At 42.2% G+C, this 14,841-nt stretch overlaps 1 protein-coding gene across 1 annotated transcript in view; it reads right to left on the reverse strand.

The window, feature by feature from the left end:
• Positions 1-14,841, reverse strand: part of LOC139782500 (probable G-protein coupled receptor Mth-like 1) — a 77,935-nt gene that overhangs the window by 19,748 nt on the left and 43,346 nt on the right. The window contains exon 2 of the mRNA XM_071721530.1: positions 4,313-4,497. Coding sequence (XP_071577631.1) covers positions 4,313-4,497 — 185 coding nt within the window. The remainder of the gene's footprint in view (positions 1-4,312; positions 4,498-14,841) is intronic.

Raw genomic sequence — 14,841 nt, forward strand, 5'->3', positions numbered from 1 at the left:
GAGTAACCCTGAATTCTCTCGGCATAGTTGTATATCAAACTGATAATAGTAATAACAATAGTAATACACCCGCAGGTATTCCGCTACTTATTCTAATTTCATGAAAGTGATTTTATTGCCATAAATCAGTGAGGCGCAACGTCTGAACAGCATAAAGAGCCCCTTTATAATATTTTATGCTACTCGTGCCTGGCCCGTTTAATCCACTTAAATTACCATCCAAAAGACAGAAATATTACGTACTGAATTAAATTACGCACTAAATTATGACAAAATTATTTCACAATATGCATTCTACCAGCAAGAGATAATACCTGATAATACCTATACTTAGCTCACCGATTATAAGCCCCTTATAATCCCTCAGCTTCAATCGTTAATTGCTGATCGCTCACAGACTACCCCTAGATATTTTCGTCGAGGAAAGACTGATTCGAAATAACTCTTTATTCATCTTTTCCAGTGTTATCGATTCTACGTAAAAGCGCTATTATCGTTCGTCTCGATGATGCTAAATACAAGTCGAGAAACAAAGGATATAAACGCAAGATAGGGGACAGTCTCGGGGCCCATTTAAACGCATACACGCATTCCTATTAGTACGGGCCGTACAGTGCTCGTATAGGGCTACGAGATAGGGGGGGAACGAGGGTTTCGGCCGTTTCGCACGACGGGGTTGTACTAGCTGGCGCCAGGTTTATCTCTCTACCCTATCGCCTCGGCCTATGCCGTTATGGAGTGCCGTTATAACGTGGGCGAGGGGGAGAAGGTTAGCTGCCTGCTTGTGGCGCAGACGGTGCCCCTCGTCTCCTGCAAGAGCATTGTGTCAGGGGAAACAAGTCGCGATGCCCCGACGTAGTTTCCCACGAGATACCATTATCCCGATTTAGAGCGGGTATATTCGCCAGGTGTAGCTTTTGTACGCGTCCAGGTACCCTTGGTGATACTGCATGTGAAAGAAAGTGAAAGGTTTAAGCTTCACAGCGTGAAATACCCTTTTCCCCCACTCTCTCATCATCTTAAGAGCATTTCATCATTTTGAGACACAATGTTTGGAAGATTCTGCGAGAAGTTGCGAGAACTTGATCGCTTTTTTCTCGAATGTTTGGAAAAGACAGAAATCAACAGAAGAAAGAATAGACCGCGTCAATACTGATAAATCACGGTTTATTCGTACAAACATTTATAGACATTTTCTTAAATTTTTAAATAAAAATATTGAAAATAGGAAGGTGTATAGTAGTGAATGGTACGTATTGATTTCAATCTACAGATTTTATGAGTTAACGCGACTTTCTTTCGGATAATAATAACGTTTCAATATTTTCGATGGATTGCCCACGGTAATACCATTTCGCTTGCCATTGTCGCTTTACTGCAGCTTTATAAGTCACAGAGTTGTTTTGCAGAGCTTGCGAAATATCATCAGTGCATCGCGCGTGCAATCAGGAGACACGACTAATTGTTATCCCTATCGACTCTTTGAGTATTCTCTTTTTCCAATGGGGAAAAATTGCTCCGCCTCCCTCGCCCCGCCTTTCCGTACGCACGCGGGCGATTGCGGTCGAGGAGCGAGGGTGCATGGACGGGTTGTTTGTAATTGCAATATCTGGCCGCGACAAGGGTGGATCCGCGGATCCGTGGATCCGGCATGTAAAAAGTGAGCGTTAATCAGCGGGGCGTGGGCAGCACGGCGGATCGCGGCGCGGCGTAATTAATACACCCGGCGAGCGGCGTGTTTGCGGGGCGGCGCGCACATCTATAGGCGAACTTTAGGACGCGGAGCGTTACGCCCCGGGATTGCGGGATGTGGATTACGTGGGGAAACGGGTCGTTAAATGGCCAGGCACAATAAACCGTAGCCCGACGCACCGAATAGAGATCCCGCCCCTCTTCCTCCCCTTCGTCGCCGTTACGACGTTGAACCTTATTATCTCCGTTCGGTCCGCGAGAGATTCACAGGGAGATCCGTAGGCAGGCCGCGTCTGCCGGTTATTACTGGGGATCCGGGGGTATTAAAGGCGCTTCGGGGGCAGGGTATTGATCTTCGGCCGCTCTACTTAAATACAATATTTCGGCCGACGTGTAATCCGCTTACGGAAGTATCCGCGCTCGCTAATGCGCCACGCAATAACCGACGCATGCAGCGGCCGCCGTTCTGTTCCTTATTGTAATCGATTATTTGTATGCGCGAATAATTATATACCCGTCCGGGGAGGAGGGGGGCGGGGGAAATCGTATATACACGGTAGAGAGCGTACATGGGGGGGGGGGGGTTTGTATGTAACATTTCAGAGAGCGTGTAATCCTCTTGCATGCGCGAGTCGAGTGGCAGCCATTCGACTGTACTAATGATGTATTAATACATACATTTATATGTATAAATATCTTTCGTGTCTGCATAATAAAAGTACCATGTCGTGTGCTGTTTACACGCGTATTTCGTATGAAAGCGCAAGCAAATGCAAACATGTGTATTCAAATAACTTTTTTGTGCCGCGGATTTCTCTGTCAATCTGAATTTGTTCGCTGCAAAAAAAGCGGAAATACCAATTTTCCGATACTTGGAATAGTTATTTATTCGCAGAAAGTAATCAGGGACGATGAGTACAAAGTTTTTTAAAACAACAAGGATTCCAACAAGAAGAACAAATGAAATCTTTAAGAGTAATCACTATCCCTGATTATGTATGCGTAACAACGATTCGTGACATCATTTTATTTTTCAACGTTGGTCGCGACGGCGCCGGATGACGGTACTTCATTAGCAATTAATTCGACACCACCGATCGATTAACAAAACCAATTTAATCGGCACTGCGAGAGCGCGGATGACCAGTTCTATTAATTGGCGGAATAATCGGATCACAAGAGATTGTCGGATAACGGTCTGCTCGCAACGTATTACTTTCGATAATAAGCTCTATTATTGTCTGTCAAATCGATATCTTATTACTGTATGAAATGACTTTAGTTTCAGGCACAGTTACGTATGTTTTGATATTTAGATTGAAACTTATAATATTATAAGCGAAAACAAGAGACAACATGTGTTCGAATTTTCGCAAAGAAAAGGCTTTTTCGCCTTTCGGTTCTGCATATTTTTCGTTAAAGTGCATCAAACGAATAACTCGATCAAATAACGCATGTTTCATCCAAGAAGGTAAACTAAAACGAGTGGAAGAAAATAAACAGCAATATTAATCGCTATAGTAATGTTAAAGATAGCCGATCTTAATAAATCGACTGATCTAAAGCGATCTCGTATGTCCTCCTTGCGTGATTAATATCGGCTTTAATTGCAGCAAGGAGATAAATTAATTCATAAGCATGAGGCACATTCCTCCGTTGATGTTAATCGCCAAGCGAATGATCGATTATTCGGCGCTTGCGAGTGGTTGAATCATTTATTGGTAACGAGGATAGTAAAGGCTTCCCCGTAGCGCGCGGAGCCAGTCTGAAGGGAAACGAATGTATCGCAGTTATTAATTACGCAGACGTGGTGGTAAATAATTCCCATTGGGCCGGTCGATCGTTTTGAATCGCAAGAATAGCGCATTTCGGTATAATAATGCATTATTGTAGGTACAGTATTGTCGAGAGGGAGTCTGGATTATGTACGCAGCCGTATGTTGCCAAGTTTAATTAGAGCAATGATCTAACTCGAACTATCGTCCGACAAGCAATTCGTCCCCAATTGTATCATTGCGCTACGTCGTGTAACGAACACATCGCTCTATTTAATCGAGACGCGGCGTATTTGTATGTATATATATCGACCGTCTGCTTCATATCACGTTACTAACAACGAAATTCCAGTCGCGAAACGTAAGCTTCTTGACAAGGACAACTAATATCACTTGTTAGAAATAAACCCACCTGATTCTATATTGAACGATCTTACATTGATCTGACTAAGAGCTTTTCTGTCATCGTATTTTCGTTAAAATCCACATTCTAATCTTGGAATCAGTCGCTATTTCCAAAATCAAGTTATTAATTTTGCTCTCTATTTTATCCTGATGGTTCGTTTTAGTATTTCTGTTAAAACCTTTACCAAATCTTGAAATCGGTCACTATTTCAAACATCAAGTTACTTGCTCTCTACTTTGGCCCCTCTCGATATTTTTTCCTTAAAACGGATTGCCCTTAGTGATTTGTTATTATTTCGGGAGATGCAAATCTGACGAAATCCTAATAGTTCGCGCCGAGAGCTAGAAGGGTAACGGTGGATGGGGCAAGTTCATGCCATGCGTATAAGATAATTCACGCAGAAGTGACGAGGGAGACTCCGGGTGAAGTAAGAACTTACCATAGAACCAGCACTGCTTCTCGCCGAAGCGGGGCCTCAGAAACGTATATTGGGGTTGAGGCGGTAGATGGTCGAGAAGCGCGGCCAGACCGGCGACAAGGAAGGGCCCACCCCAGGCGTAGCAGGCATAGACCCTAAGCCTGAGGGTCTCCTGACCTTTCTCCAAGCTCACCGGTCGCAAATCCCTGAAAGCAACAAAAAGCGAGGGCTCAGTCAGCGAAGAGCGTGGCGATTGCGAGGAGAATAGCGCGGCATTGTGAGAAACGCAGGGAAATAAAATATCGAGGCGGGTATATCCGCTCCTTCTCTATTCCGCTTTTCCTCTCTACTACAGCGGATGAATGGACGACGAAAAAGCCATTCGAGAAGCTTTTTTTTCCTTCTGGCCATGACATAGAAGTAATAATGGCCTCGGGGATAATTATTTCTATCGTGAGGAGGTAGCAGATACGGTAGGCAGTGTACAATAGAGGTACCATAGATTATCGTTGTCACCGATCGATCTTTTGGTTATTGAAACGAAACTGCGTGAGAATTCGGCACATTTGCTCGTAACGTACTAAATCGTAAAGCTTTGTCATTGTCCGGCTAGTTTAATGTCGTCATAATGACACTCGTAGCAGGGAGATGAACGTTGGGGCTTAACACGTGAGGGGTTGTTATCCGTAAATCGCACCCTAACGCAAATATCGACTATCGAGAAGTAGCGAAAAGTGAATACAAGTAGAAAACATAGTTTAAAATGTTAAATCATTTCTGACTTGGTTTATTAAATAAAGAAAAAAATTCAAACGCGTACATTTTTAATAAATTTTTAATAGAAATTAAAGTCGTATCGCAATATTTGATACAAAATGATTGCATTTATCAGTAAAGCAAATATTGCATTAATAATTAAACTGCTCATAAAATTGTAATTAATAAATTTTTATTAGAAATATACATATATGTATTAAAAAATAAATAAATAAGTATCATTATATCTTGGATGTAATACATATATTGCAAAGATTTAGAAAATATATATCCCGCAATATTTTCATTCTTCCGGAAATTCATGGCGCTTTTCAGCAAACTCATTTTATAATGTACTCTCTTGTTAGCGTCATTCTTTTAATGTGGGTAATTTTGTATAATTTGTGCGATTCATGTAGAGAATAAAAATACACTGACATCAACGAAAGCTTTCTAACTAAGTGATATGAGTTGGTGCAGACAGACATTTTCATTTAAATATTCTCTTTGTATATCCGCTCTCTGAATCACCCCATTATATAAATTTTTACTGAAGTTAATCCGAACACACACATTCATTAAAATACATATAGAAGGAGGGAGAGAGAGAGAGAGAGAGAGAGAGAGAGAGAGAGAGAGAGAGAGAGAGAGAGAGGGGGGGGAGGGTGTGCATCGTAATGAGCGTGTGTCATTGAAAAGTAAAAATTTGAACAATTTTTCGGGACTCAGTTGCGTTTTTGCACGTCAGATAATTTCGTAGCTTATAAATAATAAAGTATCTGTGCGCCATAATCAACACTGCACGTTATTATGTTTCATATTTATTTGTTTATCAAATGTGCATTGTTGTTAGCGTGCAACATTAAATAATGTAGTTTACAATTACATGAAAAGATATCTCGAATAGTGTTATAAATATTAATGTAGGTCTGAATATGCAATTTATAATTATATAGTCGCATAATGTGCGCACGATATACATTTTTCTTCAGAAAATACATTCTAAATTAAAAACATGTACCCCTCGGATATACCGTCTCATCCTTCGTTTATAAATTCTTTGATCAACTCAAATTGATCTCTTTTCTCAACTAAAAAATAATCTCGTACTAGTCTCGGGGTGCAAGCGATTACTTCAACATCAGAAGCTTATCTTCAGCTGTAATTATAAAGCTCTGTTTAATATTGAAAATAATAAAAGACGTAGTACCCATTTAAGTTTCCGTTAAGAAAAATCTGAGATGCAGCCGGGCGATGAAAGGAGCGACGATAGTTCTCTCGTGGAGATATTTCCCTTGATTAAGTTACACAAAGCACCTGTCGGCCAAACTATCTCGGAAGTTCGCTTCACTCGGCGTTTCTCTTCCAGGACGCGTTCCGACGCGGTGAAGATGTCCGGGCAGACGTACGGCAGATCTAGCGAGCGCATTCCGCCGAGAACGAGAGAGGAATGGCGGATGGACAGGCGCGCGTGGATATCTCAAGATACTAATTTCGTGGTGCCTACGCCTCATTTCCGACGCCGCTAATTAGGCGTCACCACCGCTGGTATGTACTGTGTTCCTCCCCGTGTCTCGCTTTCGTTTCGTCTTTCTCCCTCGTCCATCTCGAAATCTCGAGCGCGAAAGAAGAGAATTGGAGGGAGAGAGAGAGAGAGAGAGAGAGTTTGCGACCGCGACGTCTCGCTTCGACGTCGGCACGTGCGCGGCGGCGCGGCGCCACGATAATTCTCTACCCCGCTTCCTGATGGAGATCGAGCCAGAGAAACATTCTAGCCTCGGCACGGGATTGGACATTAAAATGTCGTCGTGGTCGGGAAAATCACCGGGCGCCGTCACCTGCGGTTTACGGCACGCGTGGGTGCGTTCGTCGTGCGCACGACGATATTTCGGTGCTAAATCGAGCGTGGATCTCCTGTCGCCAGGACGCAATTATGCGAACAACAACGTTGCACGTGCCGTTCTCCGTGACGACGAGACGATTCGTCAGCGCAACTTTTTTCTCCCCCTTTTGATACGAAGATCAGTCTCTCGGACGCCGAGAGACGGAGCTATATTTTTGCGATATAACGAATCCCTCCGAGAAAGAGAAGTCTCATTTAAACGGAAAACGTTGTACTTTCAGAGACGCTTATTGCGTAATTGCGTCTCGTGCTTGACTGGCGAAAGAGTTCCGGGATGCATGCATGGAGGTTGCAAAGCCGAGATAACAAAGTCGGTTATTAAATAGACGTCAGGTGGCCATTGTTAATCTTTTGATCCTCCGTAACAGCTATTGTGGACTCCGCATCGTGTCATAAGCTTTTTTTTTTTTCCTTTGGAATATTACTTCCTCCTCGTAGTACGGAGACGCGGACGACAACCGAAATATAATAACAATTTCCCCGTGCAGGTTATTATGCCGCAAACGTCGCGCATTGCCACGTTTGCGCGGCCACGTATTCGAGATTTATTTCAAAATGACACTCAAGTTTCGCAATATCCAAGAAATAGTAACTCGAAGACATACATGACTAATAGCGCAGTCACATAAATCTCGAGCATGCTTATCGTAAATCTAACGTCTACAATGTTTGCGAATTTCTTCTCTTTCCCTGCGGAGAACACTGGAGCTTTATGGTGCTTTGATTTTTTTTTTCTCGCTTCTCAAAACAGTTCGATAGATAAATCGCCACAGGGACGATATTAAAGCGCGTGGGATCGAAACATTTATTAATACGTAAACAAGGCGGTTTGTCGACGAGTAGATTACTTCGTTAGAATCTACGCCGCGCGGCTTGTACGTTCGAAGCTCATATTTTATCACTCCCCCAGTCCCCCGCGCTATCTTTCCCGGACTTTAAACGGCGCGGACGTAATGTCGGTGCGCTGTCTCGTTGGTCGTAGAAGGTAAGAGCTCTATATTTATCTCTCCGATATGGTAATTATACGGACGGCAATTAGCGACGGTGTCGGCCGTTAGAGCGCCAAACTCTAGGCGGAGAGCACCGCCTCGCGGAGAATAACGTATAACGGGGAGGGCTCGTTACGTGGAAACAAGATGGACACAAAGATATTATTTATTACGTCGACGTTCCCCCGCGTTACAGTCCCGCGGTTTTGTAGTTTTTGTACGTGCGTTTAAGCGTGTGTTTTATTACAGAAAATGTTAAAGTGCGAATTACATAGATTACGCTAGGAAGAATAACATTTAATTGCCACGGAATTTCTGTGTAGAAGAACATTCTCCTTCATTGCATTAAATTACAGATGGTACGTAAAATTTGCATTCGCAAGACAATACGAGCCGTTACACCTTCGTACTTGTAAATAAACGTGAAAATTTCTTGCAACTTTTTTTCAAACAGATCTAAAACATATTTTTCGTCTTTCGAGGCTCATCTGCGTACGAGCGTGCATTCGAGTAATTTGCATTACCACGACTTCCACGTTCACGCGCAAATCCTGTCACAAGCGGAGCAGGATATGCCGGAAACTTCTCCAGAGCGCATCAAAAATGATTATCGACAACGCCCTCGAGAACATCTCTCGAGTACCCCTAAATTCCTTCGGAAAACGATAGCGACGGAACAAACTTTGTCATTCGAGACGTATGGAAAGTAAGTTTACACTTTATTGAAAAGTTTCGAGGGCTCTCAAGCGCGCGGAAACTTCTCGTCGAGACGCGAAAATGTTCAACTCGACGGTTCCTTCATCCTTCATTCATCGTCGATCAAGGTATCCATCTATCCTTTGTCCTTCCCCCCCCTCTCCCTCAAACTCCCATTGTCCTCGACCTGTTTACACGTTCTTCTGAATCTCAAGATCAATTGATCTCTTCATCTACATGTTTATCTATCTATCTATCTATCACCGCCCCCGCGACACATGCCGGCGGCACATCTCATTCTAGCACAGATCGAGAAATGATACGGCCTAATGGACTATAAATTGCAACGGCTTATGGGGAATTAGCCAATGTAGTAATTCATGCAAATCTATGCGAATTCTCAGTAAACATATCTATATCTGAGGCGCGTTACAACATATTACCTTACGATATAAATTTTACATACTGCGTGCAATTAATTCAATGCAACAATTAATTGAGAGCAACGTCCTTCCGCAGAAATTTCATAGCAATTAAAGCGTTATCCTCGTATCGTAATCTCTAATTAATTAGACTTGTAATTTCTTGATTATGTTATTTACATTAATGTAGATGCGACCGTTTGCGTAATTAAGATTTTCTCGCGAGGAATATCACGCGAGCGAGCGTTTCACGGTTCATTTAGTTTCCGCGGGCAATTGAAGATTAGAGACATCTTAAGGTCGCTTAATTAAGGTAGCCTTTGATTCTCTAACGCGTGAGATAGTGTAAAACGGTAACGTATTAGGTCGATTAGGACGGACAAGCGAACGAGGATCTGAGAACGCGACCTTAATTAACGATAATCAACGAACGTGACAATTACGAAACGCTGCCTCTCGTGCGCGAACACGATTGTCGCCTTTCTCGGATCGACATCGTCCGTTGCGAGAACATAATTCTCGCGTCGAAGGTGCGAACGCTCGTTGAAAGAAACGGAACGCGCGCTCTCCCCGCACGGTTTCCGGATAATCAATATCGCACATCCGGAATCAGACGGCGATTATGTCGACGGGAAGGAAGATGACGATAGAGGGTTTACCATTGTTACCGCGGAATACTCGGATGCGCTTCTCCTCCTCCCTATCCCTTTTGCTTCATAGCTTTTGCTACTTATCCGCGTCGTCGCTCGTGAATACCATCCCGTTACCAATAAGCCGCGATAGTAATTCGAGAAGCGGAAGGAAGATACCGAGGATTCCCGCTCGCAGGAAAAGAGCTGCGAGCTGGAATTCTTCATATTCTTAAATATACCTATATATATATAACGTCCAGTGGATAAATTCCGGAACGTGCTTCATAAGCGCGCGGATGGATCGCCAAGAAAAAGTAACGTCCAACAAGATAATAATAATAATAGTCACTGATTCTCTGATAATGAAGAATCTAAAAACGTTTCATTGCATTGTATGTTAATATCGTACATTATCATTTCATTCGATTATAATTTGCCATTCCTAAGTCGTGACGAAGAGTAAACAGCTTATTGTAATGCCATTCTTGTAATTTTAATATTATTAACTTTATTAATCCAGCATTCTCTTAAAATGCACACGCATTTGCGTGCACCGGGTATACATATACCGCAAAAGAAAAGTAAAAGAATTCTCCCGAGCTTCCTCGTGCCGCAATGTCTGGAGCGACGTGGCCGAATCGAAGCTGCAGCGCTCGATCGTATCGCTCCGTATCGCAGCATCGCGGAATGACGGTGATTATCGGAGAGTATCACGTGTCGTTACTACTTATCGCGTGCAGCACGAACAGCGAACTTTCTTGCTCGGCAAGAAGCGGCCTCGGGCACCTTTCCCCGTTCTCTTTTTCGTTCCTTCTCCCTCGCACCGCCGCGCGAATCAATCGGCGACAGCCGGGGATACAAGAAGAGGGCGTGCCGAGGGCCTATTTCGCGATCGCGGTAGCTTCGACTTCCGTGAGACACGAAGAATCGCGGAATCGCCGCTATAAGCCGCTATATACGCCAAGAGTGGGTGAAGATACGAGAAATATCAGAGAACGCTATCCGGAACACGGCGCGCGTAATCGAACCTTCGAATCGCCTGTTGCAGCGAACGTTCCAATTGCAGTCTTCGTGCATTTTAAAGGAGATAAACGTGCTGTTAGTGTTGTTGGCGGGTTCTCTTCGCCAATTACGTTCGTAAGAACTGCTTCCGTAAGGAACTCTCGCATCAAACTACTTGAGTAAATATTTGAGGTGAAAACAGTCTTGTTTGTGAGACTGCAGACAATATAAATAGACGTTAAATAGCATTCTTCTGTTTCTCGATGCTTATTAAAGATGACATTTTTTTTGTAACGCTAGACTAACCAGCGTTATTTTGGTACATGTAGGCATCCTATGTAAAGAACTTTGTAATTAGGGTGGTCGATGGAAAATAAATCAATTCTAATAGCATCTTAATAATTTGTGTAATTTAAAACAAGAAATTTAGAATTATTTTAACGGCGTTTAGAGTTTGGTTGCTCTAGTGTTAAATATACGCACTTAGAGATTAATTAACGTATATTCAACGATTCAATAAGAATTCCGCACAGAAATAGCCTAAAAAGTTTAATACCGGAAGAAATAATTTTTTTTGATGTCACAACATAGTTTGATCTCAAAACGATCTAACAATAAAATTATAATAAAATTAATTTTGTCTAGAAAAATTCTTCTGACACGTTTATGATCGTCTAGACACTCTAGACTTAACTGGTATTTCAAGATGATTGTCGCCCCTTTCACTTATAAGGATTATATTCTTTTAGATACGATCTAACGATACCTACGATCATACGAAGCGTACCCGAGCGGTATGCGTCCTTGGTATAACTGGTTCGAGGAATGCCATTGCATAATCAAAAGCGTTGCAGAAAACGAGGCAGGAAGTCTGATCTCCCTAGCTGGTCTCCCTAGTTTCGATGTGTATCACAAATGAAGATAGAGGGAAAGATGATACGCGCGACCTTGGCAGACGCAGCTGCGTTGAGAGAGAGAAAGAAATATAGCGCGTAGGATATATTTTAAAAATATAAATCCCGCGTGGAGTTCGTAAAACTATCGAGTGTGTATCCACTCGATCAAACGACAAATCAACCGATCGTATATTTTTATCACATAAAAACGGTGTGGATTTAAAAATTCCCGGAATGTGTCGTTTACAATAATAGACCGTCCGATTGCGTGCGTAGCGATTTAACTAAAAATATCGTGTATAAAGTCAATCTTTTTTTAACTCTTCAAAATACATATGTAAAAATATGATGCAAAAATTATTTATTATATATGAATATACGATGTAAAAAAATGTTCAAAAACAATTTAGTTGAAAACAATTTTTTGTTAATTAATATAATCTGTATTATATTGTTTTTTTAAATGTCAGAAATCAATGTTTGGAAATTTAACAACAAGATAGAAATTGAATTCTATATTAAAGTGTATTGATAAAGAGAGAGAAAGCAATTTTCCAGGAAAAAAAAAATGAGATAGTTGCTTTTGAAGTGTATGTGGCAAGGTGCTTAGTATCTTGGCTTCCCGGGAGCTATTGCGGAACATATGCTATCTTCTCATCTTTGAAACTATAGATAGCCATCGGAAGAAAGAGACTGCTTGATATGCCGCGGTATTATGACAGAAGGTAGGAGGCAATTCCGCACTCGATATGCGGATTTCATACGCGAGCAAATCGAGGGGGAAGCCGCAGAGGGTGGCACGTTGTCTACGAGGCAACTTGAGAAGTCGTTCCGACGATAGTCACGGGAAGTTGTCAGGTGTTTGTTGACGCGGGGGTAACCGAGGAAAACGACGAAGACGATGGCGGCGCGAGCGAGGGAGCGAGAAAGAGCTGTGGTGAGGAAGGCATACAGCGGGGGTGGTAAAGTCGCTAATGGAGGAAAAACAGGAGGGACCAGAAGGAAAACAAACACCGGGAGTTACCAGAGCGACAGTCTTCCCTCCTATGACCGCCGGTTGTCCCGTTGCTATAGAGCGTTGACGTCCGAAAAACAGGGAATCGAGCCATCTTTTGTATTATCACGTGCGGTATACGCTCAAGCCACTACTTCCATATAAGATGGATTGTCAATATTGTAATGTCTATGGAAAATATTATCACAGTACGTCAACGCGAATTACAGTCGCGTCCATTTCCTTGCGATACGCGTCATCGTGACGTAAATCAGTCAAAACAACAGGTTTTGTAGAAAATCATTTTGAAAGTATAAAACTTACAAATATTCCCTTTTACGAAAATCTAAAAAAGTTGGAATTATATCAGTTAAATTTAACTACAGTATTTAAGAATCGAGATTATGATGATTTATTTTCGAGACGCTTTAAAGCGAATTGAGCTAACAAAAATAATTCTCAATTACGGATTTGCTATATTAATTTTCATTTTGATCCGATTTCCTTTTAAGAACAATAATGAAGTTCGTTAACTATCATTATCTTCATAGATTACTGACCGTCATAGATTTTCTTCCGACCCACCTGGCACCTAAGATGTATACGATATCGAAGATAGACTTCACGCGGGCGCTATCGAGCCCCTCCTGTCCATTTAGCGAGCGGATAGAGAGAAGCAAACTCGAGGCTCCGGGGGGAAAGGAAATGAAAGACATAGCTCATCGTGGTCTCGATTCGAGTGCAGCTGGTCTGCGGGAACGGGAAATCCCGAAACGTCATCCCGCGTTATACGGGACGAGGGTGAGAATTTATGCGGTGTCATTCTCTCGTCTCGGGACGCCCGGAACATCGATCTTCGAGAACAACGGCTTCCCTTTCTCTTATCAGAGATGTAAAATCGTTCGAGGCAACCGGTATGTAGCTCTATACGAATAACGTTGGAGCACGGGGTCGCGAATTTACGACCGCGCTTTTACGATCTGAGATTCACGGCCGTCGAGTGCATCGTTCGCCTGTATCTCGCGTCTTTCTCACGGTAGATAATGTTTAGTGCAATTCATGAAATTTTGCTAATACTAATTCGCGAGATATGAAAAGATTTAAAAATAACCAGTTTTTCTTAGTTTACATATTGTAATTAAAACCCTGTAATCATTTAAGAAGCTTATCTAAATAAGTTTACGTAGAATATTACGCGAGATATTACGTAGAATATTAATTGCACAAATTTATTCTTTGTTAATTTAGCTTTATTTTAAAGGTGATGTTTCAAATTATACTTTATATAATGTGTTTTCTATTTTTAAAATATAAAATATTCAATCTATTTTTAATTTCTTCCAAATTATTTATTACATACACTTTTTTTAGCGAGTATTTCATTTAATTTTTAAAAGAGAGGCAATAAAATGTTTAACAACTAGTTGTGTCACATAAATAGCTTCAACACGAAACAGACCCTAAGTCTTATCGTAACACCCTTATTCGTTATCCCTGCGTGTCTGGTAATGACACGCAACACAGACAGTTTCTGTTTAACTCTGAACTTGGCCATGTGTTCAGTAAGGCACATCCCTGTTATTCTTTGTCTAGACCTGTAATTTTCTCCTTATATTTTTGTACCTTTCACTGTAATATTTTATTCCTCTAGTTTTATCATTATCTTTTTATAACGCGCTCTTCCGCGACTCTTGCAACGATTCGACGTCTACAAGTCAGTAATATCGACTGTGCTTTTTCCGTGTTTCCCTTTAATCTTATCCTGCGTGTCGACTGACAGAAGCAGAGCGAAAGATCGGAAGGAAGTATGAGAAAAGGCAGCGCGAACGAAGCAAAGAAGGAAGCAAAGAAGGAAGGAAGGAAGGAAGGAAGGAAGGACGGAAGGAAGGAAATGGATAGAAGCATGCACTTTAGGGTAGGGTTGATTGTTCGGTGGTTCTACGAGTGGTTATCTGCAAATGAAGGGCCGCAAATACGGAACAGTAGAGAGTACGGGAGCGACCAGGAGTAGTGGCGGGCGCGTCGGAGTTTATGGCGAGCGAAAGGGTGGTAGGAGGTTGAAAGGGAAAGAACAAGCGAGAGGGAGAAAGGATATCGAACGATCAACTGAGAAGGGCGACACGAAACGGCGGCGGTAGTTTGTTTGCGAATAATTTAATCACAGCCACGGAATTATTGTCCTAAAACGACTTTCTTTCCTGGAATTGCCTGTCTTGAGCCTGCTCCCTCTCGAAGGCGACGCGGTTTTCCCGGATAAGAC

Source organism: Temnothorax nylanderi, unplaced genomic scaffold, assembly GCF_030848795.1.
Source record: "Temnothorax nylanderi isolate EJ_2023f unplaced genomic scaffold, tnyl_v1.0 TNYL_tig0418_pilon, whole genome shotgun sequence".
NCBI lineage: Eukaryota > Metazoa > Arthropoda > Insecta > Hymenoptera > Formicidae > Temnothorax > Temnothorax nylanderi.